Below are 19,609 nucleotides of genomic sequence, written 5' to 3' on the forward strand. Positions count from 1 at the left end.
TTTACCCACTGCCACAACCAGAAATAACTAAATTTTTGCTCCATGTTGTGCATATAATGATATATAAATGTTACTTTACTAAAGAATATGTAAAAAAAAAACTGTTCATGACCTTTCTCAAGAAAAGATATGTTAAAAATAAACACAGCTATAAGTTAAACAAATAAAAAAAAAAATTGAAAAAAAATTAATTTTTTCATGCAAAAAATATGCATTTTTGAAAACCTACTCAATTAACATTTGAACATAACTGTCAGTTGCATTTAAAAAAAAAAAAATTGAAAATAATTTTCAGATTTAATTGAAAAATATTAAATCAGCATGCAAAACAGACATATGTTAACCTTTTTATTTTGTTTAATAATGTTTCATATTAAAAAAACTTTACATAAAATTTCAGAATTTTATGTAAAGTTTTGCTTTAGTTTGAAACAGTTACCAGTATCACTTCATTTTTACAGGTGCATCTTACAGAGTAAACTGTTCACCAATTCATAAAATTATAGTGAATCACTAGAAGTCTGTTTTAATAAAATGTTGCAAATTTTATTTGGAATTTCAAATGTGAAATCCAAATCACTGGAATCCACAGCCATTGTTATATGCCATTGGAACTAATAATACCTAATTATATGCTATAATTAGTTCCAATGATTGCAGCCTGGGTAAAGTGTCTACTGCTCAGAATTTTGTTTTACGGTATATACAGAAACTTCAAACAGCAGTTGACACTCTGTTTTATAACCAGTTTTGCATACCATAACAGAAAACAAAGCTAGATAACTGGGAGGATACTACACATTAGAAGAAGGAAGATTAGAATGAATATAAAGACCCAACCAACTGCAACTTTTGACTTATTAGCCCCCAAATTGTGGATGGATGGTATGGCAGTTTGGGACTATCATGGGCTGGCACTGATAACACAGTGCATCATGTTGTACTAACTGAATTATATTTCATGTTGACTTAAACCACACATAGATATTATGGTACAACATGATCTGATATCATGCCAACTGCAGTGTCACCCATTTAAAAAATACCTTTTGCCGTTTTGGTCAGAAAATTGAGGTGAACAGGGAATAGTCAGCTATAGAAAACAATCTTTAACTTATTTGGAATTAAAAATAGACACCATCAGCATAAGAAGACTCAGTAAAATATTTTTCACTTGTTGGAATTAGCTGAGGAAGCAGAAAAATAGCATACTGACTGGTACAACTAAAACAATGATGACACAAACATGTAAAATACTTTTAAATGCAAATTATATGATATTACATTTGGACAACAGCGATCACGTAAAGGAGCATCTGTGGTATTATTTGACACTAAACACAGATAAACTTCTTGAATGGCAAATGTTTTAAGTATACATTGATATAGACAAATTTCAAAATAGAAACTTAGATAACAAGATTAAGTTGTGCATATGGTCCCACAAAACATTTTATTAAGAAAGAAATAGAGAAATTTTTTTGAGGCATTAGAGATAGCTGCATAATGGCAAAGTTGTTTATTGTTAGAGACATTCACTTCAAAGTAGGAAATAAATCCAAGATGTGTAGAAATGTTTCAGACAAATTCTGGAGAGAACAGCAAGCTTATAATAATGGTATGAAGCTGCTGGTATTTGTGCAGGGTGTTACTAATAACACATTCTGATTTTAAAATGAACATATAATCACCTGAAGAGATCACAAAAAATAAGTTTCAGTGGCTAGTTTATTGTTGATAGTGATATTTTAGATTCAGAATACACGAGTATAAATGGGATTTGAAATAGGAGGTTGGTTTGAGCAGAATTAAAAGTATCTTATCGAAAACAAAAAATATAAAAGTTTTGAAAAGAGTCGAGGTTAAGAATCTTTTGGAGGGAGACTATGCACAAATATAAATATTATTAGAAAAAAAAAAATTGAAAACAAGATACAAACCATTGACATACATTGAATGAAATCTGAAGAAAACATTGACTCTGCTAATGAAGCAAGTAATGAAGTTGTCCACAAGGATAATACAATCAGAAATTTAGAGCGGATATCAGAAGTTTAAGAAGCAATCCTGGGTACAGAAGAAATTATATCAAAAGTTGGTAAGTTAGCATGCCTTTAAATACCCAGAAAAATGTAAGAAAGCAGGTATGCGTAGAAGTAGAATATAAGAATATAAACATTTAAGAATATAGAAGATAAATAACATAAAGGCAGCACAATGTGTTTGGATGCTGTCAAAGAAGTTTTAGATGAGCAGCGCTGTGAAATATTACGGAAGTAACATAAAAGCTGAAATAAACATCCTGAATATTCGGAGTAATTACTTAGAAAAATATTAAATGAAAGAAGCAGAAGAATGATAGAAAAAACCATGAGAAATGCAGTCATGAGAATATTTCAGTATGGAGGTAGGAAAATGTCAAAGGTTTGAAAATTGAGATTCGTCTGATTTGCCAGAAATGATCAATAAGGTAGCTTTTAAAACTCATTACTTCTGCATAATTCAGAAGTCCTGAGTAGAGCACTCATGGTACCCCTTTATATATATTTAAAAAAAAAAAAAAAAGGAAAAGAAAGAAAGAACACTGAGATGGTTTAGGTACACATTCTGGAGGAGAAGCTAAGAAAAATTTTAGAAAGAAGCTTGGAAAAGAACAAGCCTAGTTCAAGCTATATAGCTGTTTTTAAGACCAGCTATAATTTAAGTTTTATATCTTTAGAAAAGGTACATGATAAGTTGCCAAGAAACAGAAATTTATCTTCATAAGAAAAGCTTCAAAATAGTTCCATTATATATTGGAAATGGGCATGATGTGATGTGATGTGTGTGTGTATATATATATAATGCGAATTCATTTTTACTCGGTTGGAATATTATGATAAAGCTTTAATGACTGTTACCGAGAGATAAAAAGATGACAAGATATATTTAAAAAGATTTTACTAGTTTCGTTGAATATATCAACATCCTCAGGTATCACAATCAAAGAAATATATAAAAAAATTACAGAGACTTAAAATTGTAATAACAGAACAAGTATAAAAAGACAGTAACGTGTTTGAAAAACAAATGCGAGTATGAGTTCCAAACAAACGTATACTATGTGCTGTCGCGAGTCCGCCAGTACTGAACAGAAGCAACGTGAGCATCAGAGAGATTGTAACTCAAGCTGTTGTTGATATGAGAGGAATCTAGAGAAATTTCCCTGGATTCGACAATCTTTCTTTCGAGTTCATCATAGCACACATGGATGTTAGAAGTTTTAGTCCAGTTTACAATGTTTTGGCGGCCTTCGTCTGAGTTAGCTGAAAAGAGAACGTGGCTAGAGAGAGCTCTAGTCCTGTTATAGGAGATATCTCTACGGTGTTCATCCAAACGTAGAAGGATGGATTTGGCAGTCTGCCCATAGTATGGCTTTCTACAATCACACAAAATTTGTACACTCCTGGAAACTGAGTAGGTGAGGAAGATGTTTCTGTTTATGTTTGCTAAGTAATGAACAAAGTTTTGGACGCATAGTGAAGCAAATTTTGAAGTTAAATTTCTTGAGAATCTCCAGTTTTGGTGAGAGAGAGCTGATGAAAGGCAAGGAGATGACGGCTCTTGGGGAAGAGCCGTCATCTCATATATATACATATATATATATAAGAAGACAAAACTAGTTGTGCAGTCTACTTAATTAAAATAGTGCTTCTATTTTTATCTCTGCTTATAGTCAATCTATTTTTAAAATATGTTTCTCAGCCAAGTAAATCAGTTATATCATATACACACACTTAAGTTGTAAATCAGCACTTAGGATTGATGGATTTACAAAAAAGATAGTTTGATGTAAAAATTGGGTGTGAGATAAATGTATGCATACTATCTTTGCTGTTATTAATCTCTGTCAATCATATTCTTAAGAAATGCCATTGATATAAATCATATATCAATGACTTTCAAATTTGGAGATATTAAATAAAGCTCTTTAATTTAATGCAAGTGATGTTTGTTATACTTTTAAATAAATCCACTACAAGTCTTCTAAATAAATCCACTACTACCTCTTTATAATATTAGCAAAATTTATTATATATATGAAGTGTGCAGCCTTATGAGGAATCTGTAAAATGATATGCAGCCTTCTAATGCCTAATGGTTCTCCATCCCCTGGTCCAAAGGCTTTAACTTCTTGCATCCACTGTGAAGCTAGCCTTTTTCTATCCTTTCACCTTCACCACATGCCTCCCTAGTTGAATCAGTTTTTATTGTCAGCCTGGTTGGCTGAGTGGTTAGTGTACCTGCTCTTCAACCAACAGGCTTCAAGTTTGAATCCTGCCATGGGCATGGATGTTTGTGATTGTCTTTAAGTGAAGATGACTGTCATCTCCTGGTGTGAGACCACCTCTCTGCTTATTGGAGGCCTGAAGTGGCTTGAAAAAGTTCTATGTTCAGTCTCTAGAGCAGGGTTTTCAGACTATATAAAAAATAAATGAAAAAATAAAAACATTGATCTCTAATCTTGTTTTATCGTATTCTATCCTCCTTTCCCCCCAAATTTTATCTTTCACCTTCTTTCCAAGAATTCACCGCCTACCTGCAATTCTCTCACATCTCTATCTCCACACTTCCTCCCCCCCCCCCTCCTTTCAGTCATACGTCAGTAATATCACCATATGCCAGATGCTGCTCAATAAGATTATAACCAGGAACATCCTACAAAGGTATGTTCAAAATTATTCCTTCCTTATATTCTTCATATATCTGTATCCTTAAAACATCAGTAATGCCTCAATAATGCCCAAAAATTGAGTAAAAAGTCAATGACATCATAAAAGGGGTACTCCTAAACAAAAAGAGTCAAAATAGCCATAAAAATTAATATAAAAATTGATAAACATTAAAAAAAAAATCCTTAGCCTACCCACAGTACAATGTACTATAGGTTTACAAAATATCCTTTCATGGGTGGGAGCAATATTAAAACATAAAAAATTATTCAATTTGCAGCTGAGACTCTATTTCAAACTCTTTCATATTTTCTTTAATAATAATCATATAGTTGAAATAATACTCACATGACTGTAGACCCAACTATAAAAGCTGCTTGACTTGAATTCTTTTTAAAGCTTCCTGTTTTTCTTTTCAAAAGATATTCATTTTTTAACCTGTTTAAATATAAGTGATGATCACTTCATATTTCAAATCCGTTCTATACTCTTCTATCGTGGACAAATATATATATGACTGGTATGAATATATTACCATCAATGATAACATAGTTAATAAGATGCTTCTTGTTTCTTTTCTTCCTGTGAATTTGTGCACATCTTTATGTTGGAATGACTAGTCCATATCCTGAAGAAGGGGTGCTTAAGGGTCAAAGCTGTATAACTGAGAGGAGACCTCCACATAGCCTTTAAAGGAATGCGGAGAACCGACCAGGGCTTCTGACCTAATGTCCAATCCTCACCTTCTCGTGGTGCACCCTGTTGGGTATCTACTTTGATACTGAACGAACGAGGATGGGCTGGCAATTTGGGATTTAGCCGACCAAATTGTATTCTTATTGGTTAAACCAAAATAAAAAATGATGGTACAACATGACAAAATTTCATGCCGGCTGGGGCGTCGCCCAGTTAAACAAGGCCCCCGTTGTTTTCGCCAGGGAACCAGGGCGAACAGCGAAAAGTCAGCTACTGGAACAAATCTGAAAACAAACCCCAACTCAACATCACCAGAGTTAAAGATCGGTACTATCAACGTAAGAAGCCTGAATGGCAAAGAAATGGAGCTAGCTGAGGAATTAGATAAGTACCAGATCGACATAATAGGGGTGACTGAAACAAAAAAGACCAAAACTGGTGAGATCTTTCTGAGCAATAAATACAAAATGTTATATTCAGGCAATGACAATCAAGGAAAAGAAGGAGTAGCCATAGTATTCAACACAAAATACGAGGCTAATCTTCTTGAATGGCAGTCAGTCTCAAGTAGAGTAATGTGGGCAAATATGAGAATAGGGAACTGGACAATGAGACTTATTTGTGCCTATGGTCCCACAGAAGGTTCTACTAAGGTAGAAGTGGAGGAATTTTTTGAGGCTTTAGAAAAAGCAACTGACACAATGAAAAAGGAAAAGTTGGTCCTTGTTGGGGATCTAAATAGTAGAGTAGGAAATGATTGTGAGACATACAAAAATATTTTGGGAAAATTTGGAGAAAAGAGCAAAGCTAATAATAATGGCAAATATCTGTTGGATTTCTGCTCAGGACATGGACTGGTTATTACTAACACCATGTTCCAACATAAAAATGTGCACAAATTCACATGGAGAGAAGAGGCTAGGAATAAGAAAAGTCTCATTGACTATGTTATTGTTGATAGTGATGTTTTCTCCCTGGTGCAGGACACCAGAGTGTACAGAGGATTTGAAATTGGAAGTGATCACTATTTAGTCTTGAGCAGGATAAAATTGAATTTCATATTGAAAAGAATAACATGTAAGAAAGTTTTAAAGCGAATAAAAGTTGAGCAGCTCTCAGATGTAAACTGTAGACTAAAATACAGAAATATTATTGAAAAGAAAATGAAAGAGTTTGAGAACAGGAATCAAACCTTGGAGATTCAGTGGCAAACTCTGAAGGAAACATTGATTGATTCTGCCAGAGAGGCATGTGGTGAGGTTGTGTGCAAAGATAAAAAAATCAGAACTCCCTGGTGGACACAGGAAGTTAAAGAGGCAGTGAAGGAAAAGAAGAAAGCATATCAAAAGTTCCTGGCAAATAAGTCAGCTTTTACTCTTACAGAATACAGAGACAAATGTAAGAAAGCTAAACAGTGTGTAAAACTAGCTAAACAAAAGTCATGGGAGGACTTTGGCAAGAATATAGAAAATAAATATCAAGAAGGTGGCAAAATATTCTGGAGGTTGTTGAAGAAGCTTAGGAATGGAGGAAAGAGTGCTGTAAAAGGAATTAGAGATGATAAAGGTGAAATGAAAACAGGAGAAAAAGATATCCTTGAAGTATGGAGTAAGTACTTTGAAAAACTGCTAAATGAAACAAGCAGTGATGACAGCACAGTGATAAAAAAACACTGACCAGGCATGCAGTCAGGAATACATATCCATACTTGAAGTAGAAAAAGCCATCAAAGGCTTGAAATGTGGAAAGGCAGCAGGAGTAGATGATATTCGACCAGAAATGCTGAAGTATGGTGGTATAAGAGTCTTACAGTGGCTGCACTGCATAGTTCAGAAAGCCTGGACAGAGGGACGAATTCCCGATGATTGGAGTAGAGCTCTCATAGTACCCATATATAAAAAGGGAAATAAAACTGAATGTGAGAATTACAGAGGTATTTCCCTACTGAGTGTTCCTGGCAAGATCTATGCAAGTATACTTGAGAAACGGTTGAGAAGAATTGTGGAAGAAAAGCTTGGTGAAGAACAAGCTGGATTCAGGCCAAATAGAGGCTGTCAGGATCAGATCTTCACTTTACGACAAATAGTCGAGAAAGCATGGGAATATAACAAAGATCTGTATTTAAGTTTTGTCGATTTGGAAAAGGCATAAGACAAGGTGCCAAGAGAGAAGCTATTCAATACGCTGCAGTTATATGGTGTCAATGGGGCATTATATCAAGCAATACTTAGTCTTTATTTGAGTTGTGAGTCAGCAGTTAGAATTGAAGGAAGTACAGGAAGATGGTTTAATGTTAAATCTGGTGTGAGACAAGGATGTACATTATCCCCTCTGTTATTCATTATCTATATGGATCACATTATGAAGGAATGTGGTATTAAACCTGATATCAAAATTGGAGATGTTAATGTCAGCTCTTTGCTTTATGCGGATGATGTTATACTTCTAAATAAATCCGCTACAAGTCTGCAAGATTCTTTGACTAAATTGAATAGCTGTTGTAATAGATATGGTATGAAGGTCAGCAATAAAAAGACAAAGACAATGAAAATAGGCAGAATCATTGAAAATGTCAACTGTGTTGTGAATGGAGAACCTGTGGAACAAGTAAAACATTTCAGCTACTTAGGCACAATTTTTACTGAAGATGGTAAACTAAATATAGAAATAGACAACAGAATCAGCAAAGCTGGTATCGTGGGAAGTCAATTGAATAAATTCATATGGAATAAGAAAGAAATTAGTCGGAACACTAAATTAGCTGTATACAAGACTGTGTTCAAACCAATTTTAACTTATGGATCTGAGAGCTGGGTCAGAAGTAAAACACTTGACCAAAGACTAGAGACCGCAGATATGAGAGTCCTGAGAAAGATTAGAGGCGTGAACAGATGGCATCAATGGCAATATCATATTAAAAATGAGGATATTAGGAAAGAACTTGACATTGTCAGCATCCAGGAATGCGTTAGCAGAGCTAATCTCAGATCGTATGGTCACTTAAATAGAATGGGAGAGGAAAGATTAGCAAAACAAGTGTTCTCTGCCAGGTTGGCAGGAAAACGACCCAGAGGAAGACCGAGATATAGGTGAATTGATACGGTACAAAGTGCCTTAGACGATAGAAATATAAGATCTGATAATGTTGGAGTCTTGACAAGTAACAGACTGATATGGAGGAAAATTGTAGATAGGAAGTTAGTAATGATGTAATTTTTTCATGTAGTACTGTCATATCCTGTACACCCCTTGAGGGTACATGTCAGGAATTTGATGATGATGATGATGATGATGATATCCTGAAGAGAAAATCTGTAAGTGCTTGCCATTATTATTAGCTTTTCCTGTTTTTCTATATGCATATAGAAAAAATTTCTATATGCTTGGAATTTATTACTTAGTACCCTGAATTAATGTTCATTAAATGGGAATTTAATGAACATTAATTATTAATGATAAGCACTTAATGTCATTTGAAGGCTACTGTTGTTATTCATAACAATTCCATTGTATTTAGCTGGCTATAGCTTAGTCAGTGCAAATAACAATGTACTATAGTAGGTTACTGAACCTTTTGTGGCTGAGATTCACATAAAAAAAAAGGTGAGAACTTATTATTTTCCTATCTTTTGGTAGTCAAACCCAACTGAAATAATGCTCAACTCACAATCAAATAGTAACTGACAAAATGGGACTCCTTATACTATCAAATCATATGAAGAAGGTTGGAATCCGTAAGACTTAAGTGCCGGGAAGACATCATGTTGGAAGTTTAATGGAGTGTTAACAGCACTAAGAAAAGATTAAAAACTATTTTATTTCTTCCAGTATTGTCTGTCACTGAGACATCTTCAGGGAGTATAAACAAGCACTTGTCTCTCTCTCTCTCTCTCTCTCTCACACACACACACACACGCGCGCGCGAATCTGACCCTGAAGTTCTATTTAGGTGGCATGCCCTCAATGGACGTTTGTTGGAAGCCTAGGTTGTAAATTGAGATCTCTGAGGATTAATGTTTCACATATTTTGGTAAGTTTCTTGTATCTGTATTTATTTAAATTTGGTTGAGTTCTGAGTGCAGATTCTGAAACAGTTTAGTTTTTAAATTTACTGTGAGGGAACATGTTTTTTTTTTTTTTTTTCAGAAGATCCTGTGAGTGGAAATCATGTATTCATGTATTGGATACCAAACTCACAAGAATAGTTGCAATAGAGAAAATTTATATATTAAATATCTTTCATTGCTAGCATTTTTATGGTTATGAAGTGTAGTTTATCTTTAATTACAACAAGTATACACAGAAGAATGCAAAACCGCCTGGTGGGCTAGTTGTGGAATGCATTTTACATTTATACCTTCTCTATGTAAAGTTACGAAAAATTGCTAAACTGAAGAATTTTTAATGATGTTAAATAAGTAAAGTAATAATTTGTTGCAGTTCTTGTTTAGTTTTTTAATATTTTTTATAAAATAAATGATTTGCTATAAAATAGTATAATATGTTATAGGTTATGGAGGATTCGTAGATCCTTATTCATGTTTAAGTTTTGTTTGTCTAATTTTATTTGAATTCAGGTTAGTGACTTATGCTAAATTATTATGACATTTTTTCTTGACCACTAGTATTAATAAATTAAAGACTTAATTCGGTATGTTAGTCAAGTAAATAATTGTTTAATATCCAACATGTTTCACTGACTAATATCTGTCAGCATTTTCAGGGATACACTGGTAAGCAATGTAACAAAAACTAGGAAACTAACCGACAATTCTAAAAATTATATAAAGTTATCACCGTGCGTGATACAATATGTGTGTCACAAGTACAACGTTTTATTTGTTGAGATTCATTGTAATTTTCATGAAAGTTCATTTCTTTTTGGTTAAATGATCTAATTAGAGTTTTCCATATATCTGGTAGGATTAGGCCTTGATTCTTATTTAAGTTACCTGTTGAATGGGTGACTGTAGCAGCTTCTTTGAATGTTCTAGAATGATAGTTCTCTTCTGTATAGGGCATATGATTCATATCCCATTCAATATTATGGTTGGTAGAGGTGAAGTGGGAAGAAAGGCCTGATACATCTTGCCTGTTATTCCTTACATAGCCTATGTGTTCTTTCTTTCTTGTTTCAAAACTTCTAGATGTCTGTCCGATGTAATTGATGCCGCATGAACAGGGTATGCTGTAAATTCCACAGTATTTGTAGAAAGGATGGCTATCTTTCGGGGATCTTATAAACTTTTGAATGGTCTCAATAGGTTTGAAGGTTACTCTGTTATTATATGATTTTTGAAGAAGAGCTAATTTTTTGGATATGGTACTAACAAATGGAATTGTTATAGAGCTGATGTATTGGGTTTCATCTCGTTGTCTTTGTGGTATGTCATTAAAGAGAATCTTGTTGATGAGTCTTGTAGGGTAGCCATTTAGGGATAGATCTCTGGATATTTTCATTAATTCTTCTTGTAAGTTGCCAGGATCTGTGGTACACTGTATAGCTCTTTTTTTAAGCATATCGATAATGCTAAGTTTCTGGGATATGTGGTGAGGCGAGTCGAAATGGAGGTAGCGTCCAGTGTTGGTAGGTTTTCTATATACCGACAGGTTGATGCTATTGTCAGTTTGTTTCTTAATAACAATGTCTAGGAATGGAAATCTTTTTTTAGTTCCAATGTGAACTTGATAGTGTTGTGGAAGCAATTAATTTTGTTTAGATAATCCATTAGTTCTTTTTTGTGATTACAAATGATGAAGATGTCTTCAACATACCTAAACCCTGTGGTTGGTTTAGGGGTAATTTGGGATAAAATTTGAGTTTCCAAATTTTCTAAGAATAGGTCAGCACAAGAAGGAGAGAGAGAGAGAGAGAGAGGGGCTACCTATGGCTAATCCAGTAAGTTGTTTGTAGTAGGTTTTTTGACATGTAAAATAATTCGAAGTTAAACAATGCTTTAACAACTTGGTGATGTTTGGTGGGAACAAGTTTTCTAAGATGTCGATGACTTCTGAAACTAGAATATTTGTAAATAGAGATGTGACATCCAGGCTAGCCATAATATTATCTTCAGAGAAACGGGTGTTTTTTAATTTCTCCAAGAAATGTTTCATATTCCTGATATTCCTTAAATATTTCATTTCTATTATCGGACACATCTGTCTATGATGTTCTTAACACAGATCCTACTCACAAAAACCATCTTGATACCATGAACTATTACATGATATGACCAACTGGCCTGTGGACTTAATCAAAAAACTAAAATCTATGCATCCGTTAACTCCAAGACTATATGGTGTTCCCAAAATCCATAAAGAAGGTACACCACTACGTCCAATAGTAGATGGTATCCATTCCCCTACTTACAAACTATCAACATATCTAGCCAAAATGTTACATGAACACATTCACAACACAGACTCTTATATCAAGAGCTCACAACATTTCTTGGAAAAATTAATAAACACCCATTTCTTTGAAGATAATATTATGGCTAGCCTGGATGTCACATCTCTATTCACAAATATTCCAGTTTCAGAAGTCATCGACATCTTAGAAAACTTGTTCCCACCAAACATCACCAAGTTGTTAAAGCATTGTTTAACTTCGAATTATTTTACATGTCAAAAAACCCACTACAAACAACTTACTGGATTAGGTATGGGTAGCCCCTCTCTCTCCTTTTTGTGCCGACCTATTCTTAGAAAATTTGGAAACTCAAATTTTATCCCAAATTACCCCTAAACCAACCACATGGTTTAGGTATGTTGAAGACATCTTCATCATTTGTAACCACAAAAAAGAAGAACTAATGGATTATCTAAACAAAATTAATTGCTTCCACAACACTATCAAGTTCACATTGGAACTAGAAAAAGATAAAAAAAAACTTCCATTCCTAGACGTTGTTATTAAGAAACAAACTGACAATAGCAACCTGTTTGTGTATAGAAAACCTACCAACACTGGACGCTACCCCATTTTGACTCGTCTCACCCCATATCCCAGAAACTCAGCATTATCCATATGCTTAAAAAAAGAGCTATACAGTGTACCACAGATCCTGGCAACTTACAAGAAGAATTAATGAAAATATCCAGAGATCTATCCCTAAATGGCTACCCTACAAGACTCATCAACAAGATTCTCTTTAATGACATACCACAAAGACAACGAGATGAAACCCAATACATCAGCTCTATAACAATTCCATTTGTTAGTACCATATCCAAAAAATGAGCTCTTCTTCTAAAAAAATATAATATCAGAGTAACCTTCAAACCTATTGAGATCATTCAAAAGTTTATAAGATCTCCGAAAGATAGCCATCCTTTCTACAAATACTCTGGAATTTACAGCATACCCTGTTCATGCGGCATCAATTACATCGGACAGACATCTAGAAGTTTTGAAACAAGAAAGAAAGAACACATATGCTATGTAAGGTAACAGACAAGATATATCAGGCCTTTCTTCCCACTTCACCTCTACCAACCATAATATTGAATGGGATATGAGTCATACGCCCTACATAGAAGAGAATTACCATTCCAGAACATTCAAAGAAGCTGCTACAGTCACCCGTTCAACAGGTAACTTAAATAAGAATTAAGGCCTAATCCTACCAGATATATGGAAAACTCTAATTAGATCATTTAACCAAAAAGAAATGAACTTTCATGAAAATTACAATAAATATCTCAGCAAATAAAACGTACTTGCGACACGCGTATTGTATCATGCACAGTGAAAACTTTATATAATTTTTAGAATTGTTGGTTAGTTTCCTAGTTTTTGTTACTTTCCATTGCTTACCAGTGTATCCCTGAAAATGCTGACAGATATTAGTCAGTGAAACATGTCGGATATTAAACAATTATTTACTTGACTAACATACTGAATTAAGTCTTTAATTTATTATGCTAAATTATGTTAAAATGTTGAGAATTAAAATGTTTATAATTCTTTAATTAAAATGACTGATTGATATATATATATATATATGTGAAGTAAAGGAAAATAGTTTCAAGCAAAACTTCCTTTTCATTAGCCTCATGGAGGACCTACACATTCCCGTCAGAGTTCCAGTCCTGATGCCCTGCTGCATCATGTAGATAGTCTTCGCCACCACAGAAGTGATGGACCAAAACTGGCTTCTGATTCATTAACTCGGTCACATAGTGAAGTTGGCCAACATTCACATGCGCGAAAGAGTAGTGCTTCTGAAACATTTCCAGAGGCAGAAGTCAATAAAAAACGACGACCAACAAATTCTTCTTCCAGGGTATGTAAAAGAATAATTTCAAATGTCTTAAAAAGCTCTTCTGTTTGTGAACTGAATAATTTATAAAGATGAAAGAAATTCCATTTTCTATCCAAGCAACAGTTAACAAGTTTGTTTGATGAAAGCAAAGTTTCTTTGGAAAATTACTTATAGAGTAATTTTCCAAAGTTATAGCAATTTTCCAGGAAAAGTACTATGACTAATAATTTTTTTCAGATTTTTATAATTCATTATAAAAAATCAGAAAAAATAAATATTTAGAAGAAATTAACATCTGTTTTTTCCCATGTAGGCAAATTGATGTTTGCAAGCAGTGATCAGCATTTATGAAAGCAGTTGCATAATGTATAGAGCTTAATGTATGTTTACCATGAGTTCATAATTATCAGTGCCAGCAAAATGTCCTTTCTTATTTCTCAGGAGAAAGATCTCACTTCACTTCATCTTATGGTTGATAATGCTCCAGTCTCCAGGTCTCAATCTTACACCATTACTTGGAATGCCATGTTTTCAAATTTGGGTGGTATATTGAGAAAACCTCCTTAAAAATCCATAATGCTATGCAGAAGAGAGTAGGCTAATAGATGATTAATAGATTAATAGTCTACTCAATAGACTTACCCCCACTCACTTTATCATTGACATTCTGTTTCTACCTCTCTTGTAAGTATTTTCAGTTCTGTCAAACTGATCACCATTATTATTATTATTATCTGGGACCTCCAGGGAGTATAGGACTCATTGAGGGAGGCTGTGAATTACCCAACCCAGCTATCATACTTTCCCTTAAATTCATTTACACTAGATGCACTCACTACCCCTAAGGGCAAATTATTCCACTCACTCACTGCTCTATGGAAGAAAAACCTAGCTCTTAACTCTTTCTTGACTGAGAACAACCTTAAACACCGTGGATGCTCCCGTGTTCTCTCCCCGCTTTCCATATAACGAAAAATTTCATCATTTGAAATGTTGTAACACCCATTCAAAAGTTTATAGATCTCTATCATATCACCCCTCTTTCCCTGTTAACCAGTCTATAATCCACATACTCGCAATCTGTCCTCATAATCTAAATCACATAATCCAGGTATAATCTTTGTAACTCTTCTTTGCACCCTTTCCACAGTTTCTTTATCCCCTTGGAACCCGGGAGACCAAATCTGCACACAGTAATCCAAGTGTGGTTTTATCAAAGCCTTATAAAGAGGCAAAATTACTTATCCTTACATGTCAAGGTTCGCTTCAACATAGCAATTATCCTCTGAGTTGTATTTGCAACTTTTACTATGTGACCTTTGAACTTTAAATTCTTCACCAATACACCAAGATCCCTTGCCTCTTCAGTTTCTTATAGCATGACCCCTACTATTCAAATCATTTGTAATTGCTGAATATCAGTAGCATCCCTGATTGCCCTGCCTATCTCCGCATTATCAGCCAACAATTGCAATTCTGATGATAGATCCTGCTTGATGTCATTAATATATAGATTGAACAATAATGGCCCAAGGACTGAGCCCTGGGGCACACCACTGGTTTTATCCCCTTGGAACCCGGGAGATCAAATCTGCACACAGTAATCCAAGTGTGGTCTTATCAAAGCCTTATAAAGAGGCAAAATTACTTATCCTTACATGTCAAGGTTCGCTTCAACATAGCAATTATCCTCTGAGTTGTATTTCCAACTTTTACTATGTGACCTTTGAACTTTAAATTCTTATCCACCAATACACCAAGATCCTTTGCCTCTTCAGTTTCTTATAGCATGACCCTACTATTCAAATCATTTGTAATTGCTGAATATCAGTAGCATCCCTGATTGCCCTGCCTATCTTTGCATTATCAGCCAACAATTGCAATTCTGATGATAGACCCTGCTTGATGTCATTAATATATAGATTGAACAATAATGGCCCAAGGACTGAGCCCTGGGGCACACCACTGGTTACCTTAAATCTGGCAGATTCAGACTCACTGTATACCACTTTTTGATATCTGTCTGTCAACCATCTCCTGATCCAAGTCAATAGATTATGCTCCAATCCCATGTTCTCCAGTTTACACAACAGCCTATTGTGTGGTATCCTATCAAATGCCTTAAAAAATCCAACATTATCATAGTCTATCCGTTCCTTTTATCCAACTCAGTCATAACATTGTTATAAAATATGAGCAAATTGCTAAAACATGACCTTTCTTTAATAACCCATGCTGTTTCCTGCAGAATATAGAATGCTTGTCTACCCATTTCTATATGTGAGTTCTTACCAACTTCTCTAAAATCTTCACTACCACACCAGAGATACTAATAGGTTGGTAGTTAGACACATCAGTTTTTGCACCATCCTTGTGCAATGGAACTATCATACATTCCTTCCATTCTTGTGGTATCATTCCTGAGCTGAGACTCAAGTTATTGTGAAAGGCCTAGCCAATTCAGCTGAACATTCCTTTAATAAACGGGCAGATATTCCATCTGTCCCTATTGACAAATTCTTATCCAGGTTATGCAAGAGCTCTTCAATCTCATTTTCATGAGGCCAACCTCATTATTCCTCCACTTTCCTTTAAACATGCAAAAACTTAAATGGCTGTGGCAACCATCCATCCATCCATCCAAAGTTTAGTTTTGAATTTAGTGAGTGAACTTTGCATTCGCTTTCATTTTATCTACCACTCTTCTTTGGACTAGCATATTCTTCAAGGACTGCAACCTCCAGCTGAATCAAAGACATGATTCTGATGAGAGGTGTATATTTGACTTTTTATTAGAGCAGTTTTTTTTTTTTTAAAGTTTTATTAAAAAAAACTGACAATTATTTTTAAGTCATTCTCTTCTGAGGTTTGGTAGAAAGACCTTGAAAATCTTAAGTCATTTGCATTGCAATTATGCAGCTTTCACATGGTCACTATAAACAGAAACATGAAATCTTTATTGTGAAGACAGAATATTAAGACTTCATCTTGACTACATTATTTATAATATGGATAAAATATCAGTAAGGTAACTCGATAAGCAACAAACTTTCAAAAGTGAGAGCTTTATTATAACATGTGGAACTTGCCCACCATTGTTATACATTGTCTCACCATGAGTTCCTTAAAAGATGTGATACTGAAAATCAATATTTTTGCCTTTTTATTAGTTCTTTTTAAGTATGCGAGACGTCCAGAAAATAAGTTCTGATGGGCTGTCAGAGAAACAAAAATATAGTTACAACAAAAAAAACTTTATTGGAAATTAAAGTAGACATCTTTCACTACTTTTCTACATAATTTCCGCCATTGTTCAGGCACTTATCATAACTGGGCACTAAGAGTTGTATACCTTCATCGTAGAAGGTTGCCACCTGTGATGCAAACCATGTATTGACTGCTTCTTTGACCTAGTCATCGTCTTGAAACTGCTGGCCACCAAGGAAAGATTTCAAATGTTTGAACAGGTGCAAGTCACTTGGCATGAGGTCTGGACTTCATGGGGGATGATGGAATTGTTCCCAGCCGAAGGTCACAAGAAGTTGTGTTACTCCTGCCATGTGTGGGTGGGTGTTATTATTATTACGTGATTCCTCCAGGTAGTCCAAAGACTCATCAAGGGAGGGCACCCCCTCTACATCTCTTTGTCATCTTCTACATCAACGGCATCTACCATCCATCACCACTAGTATTTTCACAGACAATCACAAACATCCATGCCCATAGCGGGATTCAAACCCGCAGCCTTTTGGCTGAAGAGTAGATACGCTAACAGCTTAGCTAACCAGGTTATCATGAATCAAAACAACACCCCTGGTAAGTATGCCACGTCGTTTATTCTGGATCACATGAGACAGTTTCTTAAGGGTTTGACAGTACATACTTGCGTTGATTATGGAGCCTCGACCCAAGAAGTCTACCAGCAATATTCCTTGTCTGTCCCAAAACACAGTGCAAATGATTTTCTGAGTGGAAACTGTTGTCTTCAATTTCGTCTTGACTGGTGATGAGGTGTGTCTCCACTCCATGGACCATTGTTTGGATTCAGGGGTTGCGTGTGACACCCAAGTCATGTCCCCAGTGACTAGTCTGCTCAGGAAAGCAACACCATCCTCATGTAGTGTATCAAGAATTCCAATGCACTGCGCAGATGATTCACTTTGTGTTGTTCTGTTAGCAACTTCGGCACCCAGCGTTCACACAATTTCTGATAATTCAGTTTCTCCAACACGATTTCATGAAGACATGAACGTGAAACTTCTGGAAATTGCAGTGAGAGATGTCATAGTGAATCCCCTATTCTGTTGAATCTTTTCTTCAACTGAACGCATCAAATCATCAGTCACGAAAGATGGTCATCTGCTCTGTTCATCATCGTGCACACCTGTCCTTCCTTCATTTACAAGTCTTACCCATCGTCATACCATTGAATCACTCATTGCATGTTCTCCATAAACCTCAATAATTTGCCGATGAATTTCAGCTGCTTTGACGTTCCTCGCATTCAAGAAACGAATAACTGACCTAATTTCACATGCGGCAGGTGATTTGATTTTATATGCATCGGGCGATTCGATTTTCTTAGACATTATAAACACGCACCAAGAAGCATACACACTGCGAGAATGTCTGAAAATGGCACCAATGGCTTGCTAAGGAATCAACAAGCTCAGCACGCATGTGCACCATTGCGATCACAGCTCTGCAGTGAAAATATTTAAAAATGGAACTTGCTTTCTGGACGTCCCTCGTACAAAATAACACAATTTTAAAAATTAAAATCTCTAGTTACAACTATTTAAACTAAGTGAAAAATCATAAGAGTACTGTTATACTTTTTTTAAAAACTGTTATACTGCATCATTTCTTATTGTCTTACCTACTTAGATTTTTATTGAGCAGCACATAGCACATATGTGCCAAACCATAGTCGATTAAACTGCTAACATTGTACTGCCTGATTAAAATATTTTTAATAATTTTTTTTAATAACGTTTTCCATTTCTCTGCTATAGTTAATACTGTAGATTTATCAAGATGGTCTCGATCTCTTTTATTGATGTTCTGAGGAATGTACATAATAAATTGTGGTATAAATCATCATGACTATGTAGTTGCTTCTGAACCACACAGTACAACAACATAGGAGGAGGGCCAGATAATAAAAATTTATTTGAATTGTAATAAAAATTCATTGCACTTGGCTTTTTAGTGAATGGTTAATGTCACAGTACTTGAAAGAGACAGCCTTTCAGGTTTTGCTTTATTTTGCCTTTTTGTTATATGCTGTGAAATGGTTTCACTAACATGATCCCCCCCCCCCCTCCAGGTTTTATACAAACATCAGGTTCATTATATCTTCTAGTGCATTATAATGAAAGGTAGTAAAAAGATTATAAAAACAAGATTGATTTTTGATCTTCTGTTAAAAAAAAATGAAATAAACTGTATTTATTGAAAGTTATTGCATCTTAATAATTTATTTGGATATTAAGGATCTTGGCAGATGCTATATTTAGAAACACTGAACAACTATTTAAAGATGTATCTCGTGTCTTAAGTAGTGCCAGCTAAAGACAACTCCAATGCTGAGGATTGTATTCTCATTAGCTGTTCTGTCAAATTGTTGAAACTTTCAAAGCTTCTACATGTATTCAGCTTTGAAAGAAGATTGGACCTTTAATATCCCTATTTCTATTTAATCTACATCACTGAAATGAAGCCATATGGCTCTTTCCTTGAAAATATTTATTTTGCTTTGAACTAAAAGTATGCAGGTGCGAATAATTTCAACATGCTGAATTCAAATGTGAGTTTAAAAGATGTATACTCTCTAAAATTACATTTTATGAGGTATACATCTGAATTTACTTAGTTTTTGCTTTGGTAGTTGCTTCATTAAGAAATAGCTTTTAGAACTAGCAAGAATGCTAG

At 34.7% G+C, this 19,609-nt stretch overlaps 1 protein-coding gene across 1 annotated transcript in view; it reads left to right on the forward strand.

Annotated features, from left to right (window-relative positions):
- LOC150106740 (rho guanine nucleotide exchange factor 11-like) overlaps positions 1-19,609 on the forward strand; it is an 837,747-nt gene that overhangs the window by 165,904 nt on the left and 652,234 nt on the right. Inside the window, exon 10 of the mRNA XM_090393466.1 lies at positions 13,463-13,696. Within this exon, the coding sequence (XP_090249592.1) occupies positions 13,463-13,696 (234 nt within the window). The remainder of the gene's footprint in view (positions 1-13,462; positions 13,697-19,609) is intronic.

Source organism: Typopeltis vanoorti, chromosome 5 (genome assembly GCF_054136105.1).
Source record: "Typopeltis vanoorti isolate ZY-2024b chromosome 5, IOZ_Tvanoo_1.0, whole genome shotgun sequence".
NCBI lineage: Eukaryota > Metazoa > Arthropoda > Arachnida > Uropygi > Thelyphonidae > Typopeltis > Typopeltis vanoorti.